General features: G+C 41.7%; 1 protein-coding gene across 2 annotated transcripts in view; it reads right to left on the bottom strand.

Moving 5' to 3' along the window:
* Positions 1 to 18,121, bottom strand: part of TMEM131 (transmembrane protein 131) — a 172,928-nt gene that overhangs the window by 41,307 nt on the left and 113,500 nt on the right. For both annotated transcript variants that reach the window (XM_062209925.1, XM_062209926.1), the window contains exons 12-19: positions 13,553 to 13,661; positions 9,868 to 9,976; positions 8,611 to 8,764; positions 8,349 to 8,519; positions 6,427 to 6,537; positions 6,198 to 6,332; positions 4,916 to 5,020; positions 2,818 to 2,904 (exon numbers count right to left, since the gene is read on the bottom strand). In XM_062209925.1, coding sequence (XP_062065909.1) covers positions 2,818 to 2,904; positions 4,916 to 5,020; positions 6,198 to 6,332; positions 6,427 to 6,537; positions 8,349 to 8,519; positions 8,611 to 8,764; positions 9,868 to 9,976; positions 13,553 to 13,661 — 981 coding nt within the window. The remainder of the gene's footprint in view (positions 1 to 2,817; positions 2,905 to 4,915; positions 5,021 to 6,197; positions 6,333 to 6,426; positions 6,538 to 8,348; positions 8,520 to 8,610; positions 8,765 to 9,867; positions 9,977 to 13,552; positions 13,662 to 18,121) is intronic.

The raw sequence follows: 18,121 nt of genomic DNA on the forward strand, positions 1-18,121 counted from the left end.
CAGCATGCACAGGTGGTGCCTCTGGCAGTCACCCAGGCTTGCACACCTGTGAGGACTATACCCCTCGCAGGGTGTGGCGGTGCCAATCAAAAGAGGCGTGCACACAGACGTCCCTTTTGTAATTCTATTCAAGTACTGAGAAACTGTATGTTACGTAAATGTTTATTCTGAGACATCATTGTCAGCTCTAGTATTCTCCATCTGATAAACAGATTTTCCAGAATCTGGTTATACAAAGTTGATCCGTAACTCTGGCAGATATCTGGTTCTGAAAGCCATTAAAAGACATCTGAAAAATTAATGTGAAGCAGTTCAAAACCAACACAAATGCCTTCTCATTTACTCCACGCATGGGACTCCTCACTCCGCCACATCTGCTCTCTTCTAAGTGAACTACTCCCTTCCAGGATCTGAGCATTCAGGAGTCACTGACTGAGAGGGTAAACAGAGGAACCAAGTTCTTATGCGTGAATAATGGCGTCAAGAGTTTGGTAACTCAGTACACAGTGGAATGACAGGAAGGTGAACTTTTTTTTTGACAGGCAGAGTGGACAGTGAGAGAGAGAAACAGAGAGAAAGGCCTTCCTTTTCCACTGGTTCACCCTCCAAAGGCCGCTGCAGCCGGTGCACCACGCTGATCCAAAGGCAGGAGCCAGGTGCTTATCCTGGTCTCCCATGGGGTGCAGAGCCCAAGCACTTGGGCCATCCTCCACTGCACTCCCGGGCCACAGCAGAGAGCTGGCCTGGAAGAGGGGCAACTGGAACAGAATCTGGCGCGCCGACCGGGACTAGAACCCGGGGTGCCGGCTACGCAGGCGGATTAGCCTATTGAGCCGCGGCCGGCTAGGAAGGTGAACATTTAAAGACCCAAGGAGCTGGTGTCATGTCAGAGCATGGTTACAAAATGCTGGACACAATCTAAAACCGTGAGTACTTTGTGGTGAAGAACGAAAATTAATTTTTATTGAGCTAGGAAAAGATTATGAGCCAACAGTTATGCTAAGCCTTCTGTGTGCATTACTTATTTAATTTTTTGGACAATTCTACAAGTATTGGTATTTTTGATTGTCCACATTTTACATATGAGGAGGCAAAGGAATAGAGAAGTCTAAGTGAGCTGTTCAAAGTCATAAATCCATTCACTGGTAGTGCTAGAATAAAAGTCCACAATGCTCTGGTCATTCCATAACCCTTTGGTATCCAATGCCATAGTAGCTGCTACGATCTTTCTTTCTTTCTTTCTTTTTTTTTTTTTTAAGATTTATGTATTTATTTAAAAGGTAGAGTTGAGAGAGAGAGAGAGAGAGAGAGAGAGAAAGAGAGAAAGAGAGAGAGAGAGAAATTTTCTATCTGCTGGCTCACTATCCAAATGGCTGGAACGAAGTGGACCAGTCCTAAGCCAGGAGCTTCATTCAGTGTTGCACCTCCCTGGCAGGAAGCTGCCCACCTGTGACTCTGGCATCCCATATGGGCGCCGGTTCATGTTCAATCCAGCTCCCTGTTAATGGCCTGAGAAGACAGCAGAGGACGGCCCAAGTGCTTGGTCTCCTGCACTCAGGTAGGAAGACTGGGAGGAAGCTCCTGGCTTCAGTCAGGCTCAGCCTTGGCCCGTTGTGGCCACTGGGGGAGGGAGCCAGTGAATGGAAGACCTGTCTCTCTCTCCCCCTCTCTGTATACTCTGCCTTTTAAATAAATAAATCTTAAAAAATAAATAAATAAAAGAGGAGTTAAAGACTAAATACTTAAATGTGCTGCATCTATAGCTCAAAATTTATATTTTAAGGAGATAAATTTTAAATTTCATTTTTATCATGTACAGTGTTAAGATTTTGCAACATCCTGTTTCTCCTGTCACAGGGTAGCAGATACATCTACATTCTCCCAGTTTGTCCTGAATTAGCTGCCCCATATCCCCGTAGAGGCACTACCTTTTCCTGATTTTCCACTGCTTTTCTCCTTGCTCTCCAGGCTCAAACCCTAGACCATCGTTTTGACTCTTCTATGTCCCCATCGCCCCCGCCTTGCTTCAATTTGTGGGCCCTCTTCAGAACACTTAAGCACATTGCAAACGTATGAGCCGACTCTTCCCTGTGCTCCTCCTCTACCGCTTTGTTCCTCTCCTAGATGATGGCCACTGGGGAGAGAAGATCCCTCAACCCTTTTCTAAAGGATCGCAGTGTCAGTGCTGAGGCCAATCTGCAAGGAAATATGTAGGGCACAATCTGAGGTCTACTACAAGCAGTAATTTCCAAAGTACTCCAGGACCACATATGAAACAACTACTATCGTCTAGAGGGGCCCAGAAACCATCAGAAGTCCTTGGGCTCAATGACCTAGCACTGGGCTTAAATTTTTTTTAGTCATATTTAAATTACAAAGTAATTGAAAAGATACCAATTCAGTCCTGAAATGAAGAGGTCAGAAATAAGGTGTATGTTTCTTATAGCCAACTTCATGTGTACAAACACACACAGTTACTGTGGATGGCAGGGACCCAATCACTACTGTCTCTGAGGTGTGCATTAGCAGGAAGCTAGAGCCAGGATATGGAGCCAGGTATCAAACTCAGGTACTCCAATGTGGAATGTGAGTATCTCAACTGCTAGGCTAAATGCCTGTTCCTAGATAGAAAACTTTGAGGGAAGAGACTGTATTATGTCTTATTCTTCTTTACTTCTTCCAAAACACTGGAATGTCTTGTCTTATAATAAACAATAAAGAATAACTGACTTTACCACTTAATTCTAGAAAGACAGCGGTAAAAGCAACAGGAAAAGGTTAGAAAGAAAAAAAAAATCTAGAAATGAACTGCCTTACTGGAAAACAAGGAGGAAGAACCATATGCTTAGGGAAGCAAGTCAGGGAACCCACGGCGATCACAGCCTTCACAGGGATTGTCAGGATCTGTGGAGTGAAGCAGCAGACACCATGAAATGACGATTATTGCATTACTTTTTGGGATTAAAAAATTCACTTTGGGACTTCTGCTAGCAAGAATCAACTCAAAACCAATATTAAATTCAACCATAGATGCTTTTAATTTGTCCAATGTACACCATAAAATGGAATGAAATATAATAAACTGCTGTGCCTTCTCAATTACCCAAGAAAAACAGGGTAAGTAAGACTAAACAATGGGGAAGCGGCAAAGACAGAATTTTCAAACTACAAGGATTTAAAAGGAAAGCCAAATTATACTGTTAAAACAATGGATGGAAAATTCATTTTCTAGAGTTAGACAGCCAGTTCTCTATTGTCTGTATACAGAAACAGACTTTAATTTAAAAAATGAGTCAAATACTTAGTGTCAGAATCCCAACTCACACATCATTAGTAACTCACAAAGATACTTCTTTAGAATATTTTCTCTTATTTTTATCCATATTAAAATCTTTTCTTAAGTCTGAAATTCCATACTTGGAGGAATTAATTTGACATTCTCCCAACAAATAACTTATTATTAAGAGACCAATTCTGTTAAATAAAGATCTACTTATTCATTTGAAAGGCAGATATACATACCCACACACACACATATATATATGTCTTTCATATATGTGTGTGTGTGTATATATACATATATATATATATATAGAGAGAGAGAGAGAGAGCGAGTGAGAGAGAGAGAGAGAGAGAGAACCTTTCATAGTACGGTTCACTCCTCAAATGGCTCTAACAACCAGGGCTGTGCCAGACTGAAACCAGCAATCTGGAACTCCATCTGGATCGCCCATGTGGGTGGCAGGGGCCCAAGCACTTGGGCCATCTTCCATTGTTTTCCTAGGCACATTAGCAGAGAGCTGGACAAGAAGTAGAGCAGCTGGGATTCGAACCGATCCTCCCATGGGATGCCAGCATGGCAGGTGGTGGTTTAACCCACTGGGCCACAATGCTGGCCCCAGACCAGTTCTATTTATTTTGCAATTAGATTTTTTTTTTTTTTTTGACAGAGTGGACAGTGAGAGAGAGAGACAGAGAGAAAGAGAGAGAAAGGTCTTCCTTTTGCCGTTGGTTCACCCTCCAATGGCCACCGCGGCCGGTGCACTGTGCTGATCCGAAGGCAGGAGCCAGGTGCTTCTCCTGGTCTCCCATGCGGGTGCAGGGCTCAAGCACTTGGGCCATCCTCCACTGCACTCCCGGTCCATAGCAGAGAGCTGGCCTGGAAGAGGGGCAACCGGGACAGAATCTGGCGCCCCGACTGTGATTAGAACCCGGTGTGCCGGCGCCGCTAGGCGGAGGATTAGCCTGTTGAGCCACGGCGCCGGCCAACAATTAGATTTTTTTTATGTGAGGATTGCATGTGCTCAAAACATGGATGAAGATAGGGTAACATTTTGTTGAATTTAGCAGTGATTGACTTTTAAATATTAAAAATATTTACGTTTGGCAAAAATATATCTATTTAAAGTTTCACTGCATGCAGCACTAACCCCAGTCTTGAACAAGCTTAATCATCTCTTTTGACCTCTGACATGAATGACTCACATAAACACAAAGCTAAGAACTCAAATCAAGACGTGGTTTCCTGATTTTACTCTCCTTTTTAGAAATGTTACAAAAGAGTGTATTTATGATCACGTTGACAATCAGAGACATGCAAGCCAGGAAATCCAGGCAGCCCTGTGTAAGGCCATGACCAGCTGTAAGCACGTTTCTAACAGAGCAGTTCTGAATGTGCTAATGGCATTTTTCTGAAGTTGTTTTTTTTAGTTATGAGGTTTGTGTTTTATCAGAAATCTAAGAGCTAAGGAGCATCAGTCTTCTGTAAACTATTTGCAAAAGCTCAGTTTTTAAGATATGAAACTGATAAATATCACTTTTTGAGTAAACTTAAGCTTTCTGTTTCTACTTAAAACAAACAAACAAGCAAGCAAACAAACAAAAAACCATACAAGAATCCCCATAAAGTCCTTACCTCATAGTCTGTTGTTATCTGTATGGCTCCATCATGGATCCCTTCTAGTTTTTTTGCAGTAAGTTTGACTCTGAACACTGCAAAATAGCCTGAAGCTAATATTACCTGTATGAAATGACATCATTCATTAGTCTTGTTAGTTGCAGTTTCTTATTAAAATGAAAGACGGCTATAGATAAACTGACTCTTACCTACTAACACACAACTCCAACACCCAGAGTTACAACATCATCATGTATAAGTATCTCAAAAGAGTGCCCACCCCTTGCCATTTAGCTGCCACACTGACTCCCTGGGCCACCTCTGAGAAAGCTGGTTCAAGGAGGAACAGTCAGAGTCCCAGCTGCATGCTGGGGAGGAGCATGGTCCTCCTGCCAGCAGAGGTACTTATCACCCACAGTCCTGTCTGAGGGTTAGGGAGTGAGTGACACGTGGGGGCACAAGTGCACACACAATCGGGTCTGCTTCAGGTTCTGAATGTAGCTCTGGAATGTGAGCAGTCACGTCCTCCTGGCAGCTGGGACTGGGACACATCAAAGCACCACATCTATGGTGTTCCATGGGATAATACAGTCAGCAACCTCTGTGCATGAGGACATGTGCTTTTCCTTTCTGAGAAGTTCTGTCCTAACCTGCAGATGAGACAGGTGACGACCCTGTCTGCAGAAGCTGATTCCACTACTTCTTTTCTCACTAGGCTTAAATTCCGAGTTCCTGTCTCAATAGCGGTAAGGGCCAAGAAGAGATGCATTTGTCTTATCTTGCACGCTTAAGAGCAACTGCATGTGTTTAGGAGTAAAAGCACATAGGCAGATTCACATAGGGATCAAACAATGTTTGCCTCATTGATACTTTTTTTTTTAATCAGTACCGAAAACTGGAAAGAAATATCATTATATAATTGAAAATGCTGTCTACCAATGTTTAAGGCTATTTGTGTTTTGTTTTTTCTTCCCCCCAGTAAACTCAATGTATACAGGGTTGGTTTGGGATCTCCAGGAGGATTTCTCCTGTAATGTACTTTTGTTACAAAAGATAATTTAAATTGTGCTCACTACAGAACTTTTTATGCCAAGGTTGGACTTAATGAACCTTCTGGGTTTCAGTGCCTTCAAAAGGAGGGACTGAGCAGATGACCAGTAAGGTCTCTTCAATACCAAATATCCATGCGATCATGAATCACATGAAACTATGGGCTGAGGAATGCAACACAGCAATGGTCTTTTATTTGCAGTGCAGACATTCATCTTAGTATAAGGAAACAGTAAGAAAGTCTACTTACCGATGACTGGTCTGATAGAGAGGATTTTTCCAATTCTGGAAGGTTTGAAATTATTGTAGTTCTATTGCCTTTTTCGGTAGCTACAAGTTCTATTGATAAACCATCTCCTATGATATGCCAACTTTTTATAGCCAACTTAAAAAAAGAGAAATAGAAGAAAGTGATTACCACAACACAAGCATAAAATCTTTAAATGTGATTTAGAATAAAAACAGATTTTTTTTTTTACCTCAATTGGATTGCTGTTTATAATTGCAAATAAAATATTACTTGCTTCTGTAGCACTCAGTACTCCAAAATCTATGAAACGTTCCTCTATTTTGGGGGGCAATACAAAGTACTGGGAAGATATAAAAGAACTAGATTAAATATAAAATTATATTTATGTAATAGAATGTTAAAGATAAAATAGTTTCTGTATTTTATGTATATATGGTTATGAGGATACTTCAGAAGGTTCATGGAAAATGAATTAAAAGATTTTATTTCAATGCAAAAATTTTTTGAAATCCATGCATACAAAAATCATGAAAAAAGCATGTTATGAAAATAATTATGTATGGATATAAAATTTTTTCTGCACCAGATAAATTTCTCTTTTCTGTTTTTTTAATTTTGAAGACAGTTACAGAGAGAGAGAGAAGTAGAGACAGAGAGAGGATAAGGAAGGGAGGGAGAGAACGAGAGCGAGAGCGAGTCTTCCATCGGCTGGTTCACCCCCCAGATGGTCGCAACGGTGGGAGCTGAGCCGACTGAAGCCAGGAGCTTCTTTGGGGTCTCCCACGTGGGTTCAGGAGCCCAAGCACTTGGACCATCTTCCACTGCTTTCCCAGGCCATAGCAGAGAGCTGGATTGGAAGAGGAGCAGCTAGGACTTGAACTAGCACCAATATGAAATGCCGGCACTGCAAGCTTGGGCTTTAACCTGTTGCATCACAGCGCCGGCCTCTAAATTTGTGTTTTAAAACCATTTCCCATGAACTTCATGTAATACTTTCATATATAGCCACACATATATAGTTGAGAACTCCATACAAAGAAAATCAGTTTGAACCAATCAGATATGAAAACAGCCATGGCCTCTATTAAGTAGCTAAAAGAAGCAGGAAGCTAAAGAACAAGGAGAGGGTGCATGGAGCCCTAGGCGGATTAGGAAAAAGCCTGGAATTTCAATTAACATTGTGAATGATTACAAATATGTAATCACTTAAACAAAGTAAGTGAAGGAGGGGGGTAATACTGAAGACCCCTCCAGTTCTAAGATTCTATCTCATGTTTACAGTTTATAGGATCACATATCAAAAATAACTGGAAAAAAAATTGTGTCTGTCCATACAGAACATGTACAGACTTTCTCCCCATCATTATTTTCCAAATGTTACAACATAACAGTTAAATAACAATTAATCACATAACATTTACATTGTATTAGGTATTGTATGTAATTTAAGGATGAGTTAATATAGACAAGAGGATGTGAGTGGGTTATATGCAAACACTCCCCCATTTTATTTAAGAGACCTGAGCATCATGCTTATGGTATTTCAAGAGGGGGTCCTGGAACGAATCAACTGCAGATGCTGAGGGATGACTGGGGTTTGGGATTACCCTTGATTTTAGGCATTCACTGGGGGCTTTGGAATGTATCCTGAGGGAAAACTACTGTTTCTTGGAAGCACTGACAAGGAAGGAATTAGATCAACTTGTAGAGCACAGATAATGGCAAAACAAGAGTATGCAACTTGATTGCCTACTATCTGAACACACAGAAGATGGACAGGGAGTTTAAATTTTAACGGTAGCTAACAGGGGCCGGTGCTGTGGTGTAGCGGGTAAAGCTACCACCTGCAGTGCCGGCATCCCATATGAGCGCCAATTTGAGTCCTCTTCTGATCCAGCTCTTTGTTATGGCCTGGGAAAGCAGTGGAAGATGGCCCAAGTGCTTGGGCCCTTGCACCCTTGAGGGAGGCCTGGAAGAAGCTCTTTGGCTCCTGATCGGTTCAGCATCAGATATTGCAGCCATTTGGGGAGTGAACTAGTGGATGGAAGACTTCTCTCTCTCTCTCTCTCTCTGCCTCTTTGTTATTCTGCCTTTCAAATAAAGAAATAAATAAATAGTCTTTAAAAAGAAAAAGGTAGACAACATACTTACATCTAAAAAGCCTGTGTACACCCGCACAGGTAAATGAAATTTAGAAGCATTGGTAATAAGTAAAATGTTGTTATCTATGTGCACGGATGATGTGGATGGCATAAAAAACAGGGTAAAAATATATCCCGATTCGTTAGGGAGAATTAAGACTGGTTTGCTGAAGTTGTGAACCTAGGAAATGATGGAAGAGAAAAAAAAACACATTAGCATCATCTAGTTGGTAGATCAGAAAAATAAGAAGTACAAGGGGTCCTAGACTTACTTTAAACATTGCTTTGGCTTCTTCTGGCAGCAACACGTCATGAATGAGGATGGCAAAGCTGAAAGTATTGGTCAGGTAAATTGGCCTCTCCACAGGATCAGCAGGACTATCTCGGATGTGAAACAGTGTTGCAGCGTGATCAAATCCCAAGTAACTATTTGGAAAAAAAATGATTTTTATTTCCATATGTTAATCTAACATCTAAATTCTTTGGTTATTAGTAATTGTTTCTAGCACTAAAGACTATTAGAGAATTAAAACTATAATATTTTAATTTTAATGATTGACTACATGATTTAAAACAAAATTCAGGGCCGGCGCCGTGGCTCAACAGGCTAATCCTCCGCCTTGCGGCGCCGGCACACCGGGTTCTAGTCCCGGTCGGGGCACCGATCCTGTCCCGGTTGCCCCTCTTCCAGGCCAGCTCTCTGCTGTGGCCAGGGAGTGCAGTGGAGGATGGCCCAAGTGCTTGGGCCCTGCACCCCAGGGGAGACCAGGAGAAGCACCTGGCTCCTGCCATCGGAACAGCGCGGTGCGCCGGCCGCAGCGCGCTACCGCGGCGGCCATTGGAGGGTGAACCAACGGCAAAAGGAAGACCTTTCTCTCTGTCTCTCTCTCTCACTGTCCACTCTGCCTGTCAAAAAAAAAAAAAAAAATTCAGCTTATAAAATATTAAAATATAAAGGACTATTTTCTAATGAATTATATGTAATCAAACAATTAGAATCAAGAATGTATCAAAAAAAAACCCCTTACTTTCAAAAAAATCATGTTTATCATTGACTTGCAACCAGTTTTCTTAAAATAAACATCTACCAAATTGAATATTAAACTATCACTGGTTAAAGATTCACTAGAAAATGACCTGCATGTTACTGCCCATTAATAAAGAGTTACAATTCTCTAAGTGTTTATAAGTTTATAAAGGAATATAAAAGATTCCATTTCAAGTGACAAAACAGTAACAAGCCACAATCACTTATATGTTGCAAAAGGAACAACAGAAAGGAAATGGTTCAAATGATGTCAATATTTAAAAAAATCAGATTCATTTGTGAATCATTAAGTTCATTTAAACCAAAATCGTAAGAAATAAACAAAATAGAGGAGGATCACCTACGTAGTTCAGGCTTTCTTTTCATCACTAATCCCATTGAGTTTATGTGAATTTGGCTACTATTGTTGCCACAGTTATTTAGTACAAAAACAGAATTTAAAACAAAAAACTTAAAAAGCTTATTTTAAAAAGAAACTCACCCATCTAAAACTTCTGCTTGATATGGTATTTCAAGTTTAGAATAACTCTTTTCTTTTGCTTTAACAGTTATTTTCCCAGAAAACTGAGATGGTTTTTTTGCCCTGGATGCTGAAAGCAAATATGAAAAATCATCTGTCAGTTTTTACTACCAAAGAATATGTGTGACTTTTATGTTGACTGGCAAAAAACTCTAAACGAATTCAAGCTTTCAAGTTGGTAAACAGTCTACTTTCATAACACTTTCAACCAAATAATACGCTTCTCATACAAAGAAGGGAAAAAATGGGATAAACAGATAAGGAATTAGCGAGCGAACACAATTCAGGAGGAACACCATATTGAAAGCCACCTAAGAGCAGCCACAGCTTTGGTCTTAGTTACAACGATAGCTCAACTCTACCTTTGTGATATTACCATTTTGGGCCAGATGAATTCTTGGTTGTGGGAGGCTGTCCTGTGAATTTGCGGGATGTGTATCGGCACCCAGGGTGCTGCTAGATGTCATTAGTATCTCTCCAAATATTCCCCGAGAGGCAAGACTGCCGCTCATTGAGAACCATTGGTTTCTAGTTTTACTGAGAAAAAAGTAACATTCCTTGTCAGACCAGTCTTGCTAGCAATACTGATAAAGTAGCATCATGCAAGAAAAAAAAATCAAGAGCTATGAGCTCCGACTTCTCATACTGAGGCAACCCTGAGAGCATAAGGAGTCTAAGAGGAGACAAATCCCCTTCTGCCATTGCATTATGTTGCTCTCATCAATGAAGCAAAACCTTTAGATTCTTTTTTTTTTTTTTGACAGGCAGAGTGGACAGTGAGAGAGAGAGAGAGACAGAGAGAAAGGTCTTCCTTTGCCGTTGGTTCACCCTCCAATGGCCGCCATGGCCAGCGCGCTGCGGCCTGCGCACCGCACTGATCTGAAGGCAGGAGCCAGGTGCTTCTCCTGGTCTCCCATGGGGTGCAGGGCCCAAGGACTTGGGCCATCTTCCACTGCCCTCCCGGGCCACAGCAGAGAGCTGGCCTGGAAGAGGAGCCACCGGGACAAGAACCTGGGGTGCCGGGGCCGCAAGGCGGAGGATTAGCCTGGTGATCCGCGGCGCTGGCCAAAACCTTTAGATTCTGTAGCAGTTTTGAATAATTCCATCTGGAATTACAGAAATTGAGTCTGCAGATCCAATCTGGGTATCTGTCAGATGCTCCTTTCAAAGGAAATAAGGAAACTATTTATCCCTTGAAAGTACTTCAGGGCCGGTACCACGGCTCACTAGGCTAATCCTCCGCCTGCAGCGCCGGCACCCCGGATTTTGTCCCGGTTGCTCCTCTTCCAGGCCAGCTCTCTGCTCTGGCCCAGGAAGGCAGTGGAGGATGGCCCAAGTGCTTGGGCCCTGTAACCGCATGGGAGACCAGGAGAAGTACCTGGCTCCTGGCTTTGGATGAGCACAGTGCGCCGGCTGTAGCGGCCATTTGCGGGGTGAACCAACGGAAGGAAGACCTTTCTCTCTCTCTCTCTCTCACTGTCTAACTCTTCCTGTCTTTAAAAAAAAAGAAAAAAGAAAAAGAAAGTACATCAGGTACACTCACACTTATGGGAATAATCTATATCTGAGTTAGGCAAATGTGTGCTACCAAACTTCAGGATGAAACCAGAACAAAGAACTAATATGACATCTAGCAGCAGACTGCTACCGGTACACATGACGACTTCAGGTTTTTAAATTCCCATTTACCCTGTTATTTATCTGCGCATGCTACTTAGCCATTCCTGGATACTTTTAAATTTTCTCTATTTGTTTTGCTGTAAGGGTGATTCCAAGTGCCATAATTTAGGCATCACATGGTATCATATTAAGTTATATTTAGTAAATGAAGTGGTGAAAAATCTCAAGTAAATTCAGTTAAAAATCATCAAGAATAGTGAGCTTTGATGAGAAAGATGCTTGGCAGATAGGTGAACACCATGGAGTTTAAATCACGTACATTCTGAAAATATTACAAGATAAAGATACTTCCTGACTCCCGACAGCGATCTCAGGGACATGTTCTATGTGGGGACCCAGAGAGCTGACAGGTGAGGTGGAAGGTAGACAGGTTTCTCTTTGATTTAAAAACCACTTTTGACTGCTCCACTTCTGATCCAGCTCTCTGCTAATGGCCTGAATAATTAGAAGATGGCCCAACTGCTTGGGCCCCTGCCACCTTTAAGTTCCTGGCTCCTGGCTTCAGCCTGGCCCAGCCCTCGCCACTGCACCCATCCGGACAGCGAACAACAACTGGATAGAAGATTCTTCTTTCCATCTCTCCCTCTAACTCTTTCAAATAAATAAATAAATAAATAAATAAATAAATAAAGCTGTAAGCAGGTAAAAACCACTTGAGAAATGAAGCCCTTTGTTTTTATAAAGATACTTTCTTTATGCCTTTGTATTTAACTTTACGTAACATCTTCTAGAAACACTTATCCTATGATCTCAGGACAGACACTAACGCACTGCAGGCATCCGAGGGCGGGAGAGCCTTGCTGAACAGTCTGCACAGGAGCGGAAGGGGAGCCTCTCACCCCCTCAGGGGTAGGGGACAACCTGCAACACGGCGGCCAACGCTCCAAGTGGGGCCCTGGCTGCTCCCCTCTGCTGAGGCACACACGGGGAGGGGGAGGGGGTGGTTTGCACAAAGATGGTCTCTCAGTGACATAGAAGACAATTTTCCGCAGATTGGGAGAGAACTGTGGCAGCTACACCTTCTATAATTCTACTTCCTGACAACTCTATTAGGATACTATGCCGCCTGTTTAATGTTGATTCCTGGGGAGTTCTAGCTGAGTCCGTAGGGAGTCCACCTCTGCCTGGCAGGTGCCTGAGGGCCTTACCAAGCCTCTTACAGTGAGGAGCAGGCCCAGATGATCTCGGTGTGCTGCCCCCAACCCCAACTCCCCAGTCAACCCTCTTACCCTGTGAGGAGCTGAGCTGTGGACTCTGAGCATGGATGGCGTTGCCATGGTGCCAGAGTCAACTCTACAGCTCCTCCCTTGCATGGCCCCTATGAGAAAAGCCCTTTTTATATTTTCAGGAGCCAGTAAATCACTATTTAAAATATTTTGTAACAATAAATTTCTATTAAAGTAGGCAAAACTGAATAAAACATACTATAAAAATGTTTGGGTGCAGTTAACAGTTTAAATAACAAAACAGTTATTATACATGTTTGAAGTTAACAGCTAATTTGACAATTCTATCATAAAGGCTTTTATTTTAGTTTAAGTAGGACTAACTATCTGCCTTGCTCATAAAGGCCAATATATAAAAATGTTACAAAAATATTTTTCTTTTCAATTTCAGACACGCTTCTGAAATTTAAATGCAATATAATTACAAAAATCGATGACTTCATAATTAAGGCAAATTGCAATTGACACATGTGAAAGGGTTAGCCTAGATTACAGATATTCCAAACCTAATGTGCTTGCTAATACTAGCTTAGATTTATGAAGCAATGATATTTTCTTTTATGTATCAATCAATAAGAGATCATGATGGCTCACAGGAAAAAAAATAAATCAACCTAAGCAGTAGTGTAAAATCTGACTATAAAGTAGTCTGGATTACCAAACTGAGATGACAACACAGAGGCTTTCCTGTTTATTACAGTAATTCCACTGTATCAAAGAGGACAAAGGCAAATACTTACCATCAAAACTAATGCTTGCAACCTTAGTATATTTACTTTCAGAAGCTTTTAACGTAATTGGTTTAAAGTATACTGTTATAGCATCATTTTGTGGTGTAGGTCGAACACTCTGCATGGAGGAAAAAAATAATACATAAATGGCATTATTTTGGCTTAATGGTTTAGTCACCTTATACTAGAAAAGTAAAGCAGAATCAAAACTCGGCAAATTTATCTTACGTGGTCCCTTTAAATGGAATGGGCCAAACTGGCAACACTTCAAAGTAATTTCCAAAGAGTATGAAGGAAAATGATGACCCGAGGGTAACACAGTATGAGAGATAAGTAACTGTATGAAACTAAAAACAGGCCAGTGTTGTGGTGTAGTGGGTTAAACTGCCACTTGTGACACCAGCAGCCCACATGGGTGCTGGTTCATGTCCTGGCTGTTTCACTTCCAATCCAGCTCCCTGTTAACGTGCCTGGGAAAGTAGTGGAAGATGGCCCAAGTACCTGGGCTCCCGTGTCCATGTAGGAGACCTGGATAAAGCTCCCAATTTCGGCCTGGCCCAGCTCTGGCTGTTGAGGCCTTCTGGGGAGTGAATTGGCAGACGAAGATTTCTTCCTTCCTTCCTTCCTTTCTCTCTCTCTCTCTCTCTCTGTCTCTCCCTCTGTAACTCTGCCTTTCAAATAAATAAATAAATGCTTTTTAAAAAAATCTAAAAACATTTAATACACTGGGTACAAGTATATAAAATATTAACAAAAGGTATTTATTTTCTAAATGAACAATTAATTCATATATCAGAGAAGGTGACTTATGATAGGGTCCCACTTAACAAAATCCACAACACTAAATGCAACATCCACACTATCTGAAGGTGAACAACGATTATGAATCTGACACCATGCCAAATAGTTTTACAGATTCCACTTCAAATGGCATCTTCTCCTCCTCGCTTAGATCTGGTTGTGCTAGTGGGGTATGCTGCTGACAAGGGAGCAGGGCTATACTCCTGGCTATAGGGCTCAGCAGTGAGGCAGACTGCAAGGATGTTTACCTTGGAAGATGTCAGAACGCTTTAGACTTAACTGAATCAGATGTTTCTATTAAAACAGACAAACCTAAAGCAACACACAACGTAAAAGCTGACACCTTTACAGTATGCTCATCAAATAGGCACATTTAAGGCCCAGTTCTTTTTGATTATCCTCACTGACACAGAGCACTTTCAATCGGAACTTCCTTTCCTGTTACTAAAGAAGAGAGCCTAGTGATACTTCAACAGCGAGGCATCAAAACTCCAAACTAAACACTTGTTTCCTCATTCGCTCCAGACTTTCACTTGACATCCTAATCTACAAATACACATTCACAAAACAGTGGCACTGTACATAAATCTTGAACAGAAACTTTCCTTTATCATTTCTGAATCTTGACCTTGCAATGAACACCCTCCTGGAGGGACCCACTGAATTTTCGGGGGCTTATCAAACAGCTTGTCATTTCTCTTAGAGAAGAGCTGCTTGTCAACAGGTCAGATCCAGCATGTCAGCAGATTCTTCCTGCGGTTCCCTGCAGCTTCAGCTCAGTTGTAAAGGAGAAATCTGCCTACACTCAACACACGACAGCAGTCCCCTGGAGGTACAAGAAGCATTTCGAAAGAGTGTGAAGAAAAACAAGTGTTCCTGTAGCTCTGCTGTCCATGCTCCCAGGGAACTGACTGGATCTATCACATCAGGATGCTTACAGGTGCTGCTAGAGCGTCTTCCTTTGCATTGCGGATTAGTCCTGAGCTGTTAGCAAGTTGTTACAGGGCCTGGAGTGATGGCCTACAGGTGGGCCAACAGTCTTCTGTGCAGGAAATCTTAATTGGCCTTAGCTCTTGGCATTTCAACTTTTTAATCTTTTTCTATGAGCAAACTTCAACTTTTTTTTTTTTTTACGAGTTATTTATTTGAAAGGCACAGTGACAGAGAAAGAGAGGGGGAGACTCAGAGAGACAGAGCTCCTTAATCTGTCGGTTCACTTCCCAAATGGCTGCAATGGTCATGTCTGGGCCAGGCCAAAGCCAGGAATTCCATCCTGGTCTTGCACATGGGTGGTAGGGACACAAGTCGATGGGCCACCTTCTGCTACCTTCCCAGGCACATTAGCAGGAAGCTGGATGGCGAGAAGAGCATCTGGGACTGCAGCCGGCGCTCCAATATGGGATGCCAGAGCCAGAAACAACAGCTTCGCCCACTGTGCTGCAACCCATTTGACCCACTTGCTTCTGGTTCTTCAGCTGGGGCTGGAGGTGAATGATCTGTTTGTATCAGCTTTACTAATCAATGAATGCTGCTATTAGCAATCACTGAAAATACAACTCTCTCTATTCTGTGATGGGACTATGCCTGTGTGTATGTATATGTGTCTTTAAAAATAAAACAAAGCACTTTGACCTTTGAAATCCGGTCATTTGCAACAAAATGTAAGAGTCTGGAAAACATCATGCTGAGCGAATTAAGCCAGTCCCAAAGGGACAAATATCATATGTTCTCCCTGATTGGTGACAACTAACCAAGCACCAAAAAGGAAACCTGTTGAAGTGAAATGGACACTATGAGAAACAGTGACTTGATCAGCCCTTGTCCTGACTGTTGATGTACAATTTAATACTTTATCCTTCTTAGTATTTGTTGTTGTTTTAGTTAATACTATTGGTTGAACTCTGTAATTAACACACAATTATTCTTAGGTGTTTAAATTTAACTGAAAAGTGACCCCTGTTAAATATAAGAGTGGGAATAAGAGAGGGAAGAGATGTACAATTTGGGACATGCTCAATCGGACTTGCCCCAAATGGTGGAGTTAGAAATGTGTCAGGGGATTCCAATACAATCCCATCAAGGTGGCATGTACCAATGCCATCTCACTAGTCCAAGTGATCAATTTCAGTTCACAATTGATCACACTGATAGGTCTAAGAGTCAAAGGGATCACACAAACAAGACTAGTGTCTGCTAATGCTAACAGATAGAATAAAAAAGGGAGAGAATGATCCAACATGGGAAGCAAGATACACAGCAGACTCATAGAATGGCAGATGTCCTAAACAGTACTCTGGCCTCAGAATCAGCCCTTAAGGCATTTGGATCTGGCTGAAGAGCCCATGAGAGTATTTTAGGCATGGAAAGCCAGGACACTCTGGCAAAAAAAAAAAAAAAAAAAAAAAAAAAAAAAAAACAACACCTAAATGAAAGATCTCTAGGAGTGAGATCCCAGTAGAAAGAACGGGGCCATCAAAGAAGGAGGTACCTTTCTCTGAAGGGAGGAGAGAACTTCCACTTTGACTATGACCTTGTCGGAATAAGATCCAAGTCGGCGAATTCAAAAGGCAACTCATGACTAGAGCCTGGGAGATTACTGATGCCATAAATAAGAGTGTCAAATTGTTAAGTCAACAACAGGAGTCACTGTGTACTTACTCCTCATGTGGGATCTCTGTCCTTAATGTGTTGTTCAATGTGAATTAATGCTATAACTAGTACTGAAACAGTATTTTACACTTGATGTTCTGTGTGGGTGCAAACTGATGAAATCTTTACTTAATATATACTAAATCGAGCTTCTGTATATAAAGATAATTGAAAATGAATCTTGATGTGAATGGAATGGGAGAGGGAGTGGGAGATGCGAGGGGTGCAGGTGGGAGGGAAGTTATTGGTGGGGGGAAAGCCATTGTAATCCATATACTGTACTTTGGAAATTTATATTTACTAAATAAAAGTTGGAATCTCTTCCAGTGACCAAAAAAATAAATAAATAACAAAGCACTTTGACGTTTAAGATCAACTACAACTTGGAGAAAGCTTCACTACGCTGCACCACCATACCAACCCTTCTCCCACAGGAAAGGAACAACCCAAGGGCAATCAGTTTATGACTCCTGAACTACAAGTGTGAGCTGAAGAAACTTGCCAGCTATGCATTCAGGCTGAATTGCCTCACCTGTTTAAAAAAAAATCTTAGGGGTCTGAATTAGATGTTTTCTGAGATCCCACCTAAACACAACTTTGTGATTCAGTTAACGATGGTATTTTTTCATGTCAGTCACTTTTATCTTGAAGTCACAATTCGCTAGACACACAATCTTACAAAGCTTTGCAGTTTGCAGAGGACTTGCACAAATATGGCCCTGGACTCCTTCACTTGCTCTACTGTGCTGGACCAGTTCCCAGCATGCTCACATACTGGAAGCGGCAGTTCATCAGTACAGCCACAGCGCTTTTCCAGCATGACCGGACTGTACAGCACCACGCCAGAAACAGCTAAGCCATGGGATTTGATAAAATACAGTCTCTGCAAGTAGGAAGAGCTGAGAACACTGATGAAAAAATGTTTTTCCTATATGACAGACACCATTTTAAGATTCTCTTTACCAGAGGAAAATTTTACATTGTTACCTTAAAATGTTATATTAATAGTAAACAAATATTCAGTTAACAACTCATGTACAATACAAGTGGTCTGAACTCTTTATTCACTAGCATTAAAAGCAATCCCAGGAGGTGGGCATTTCATGCAGTGTCTAACATGCCCACATT

The sequence above is a fragment of the Lepus europaeus genome, chromosome 13 (assembly GCF_033115175.1).
Source record: "Lepus europaeus isolate LE1 chromosome 13, mLepTim1.pri, whole genome shotgun sequence".
Lineage (NCBI taxonomy): Eukaryota > Metazoa > Chordata > Mammalia > Lagomorpha > Leporidae > Lepus > Lepus europaeus.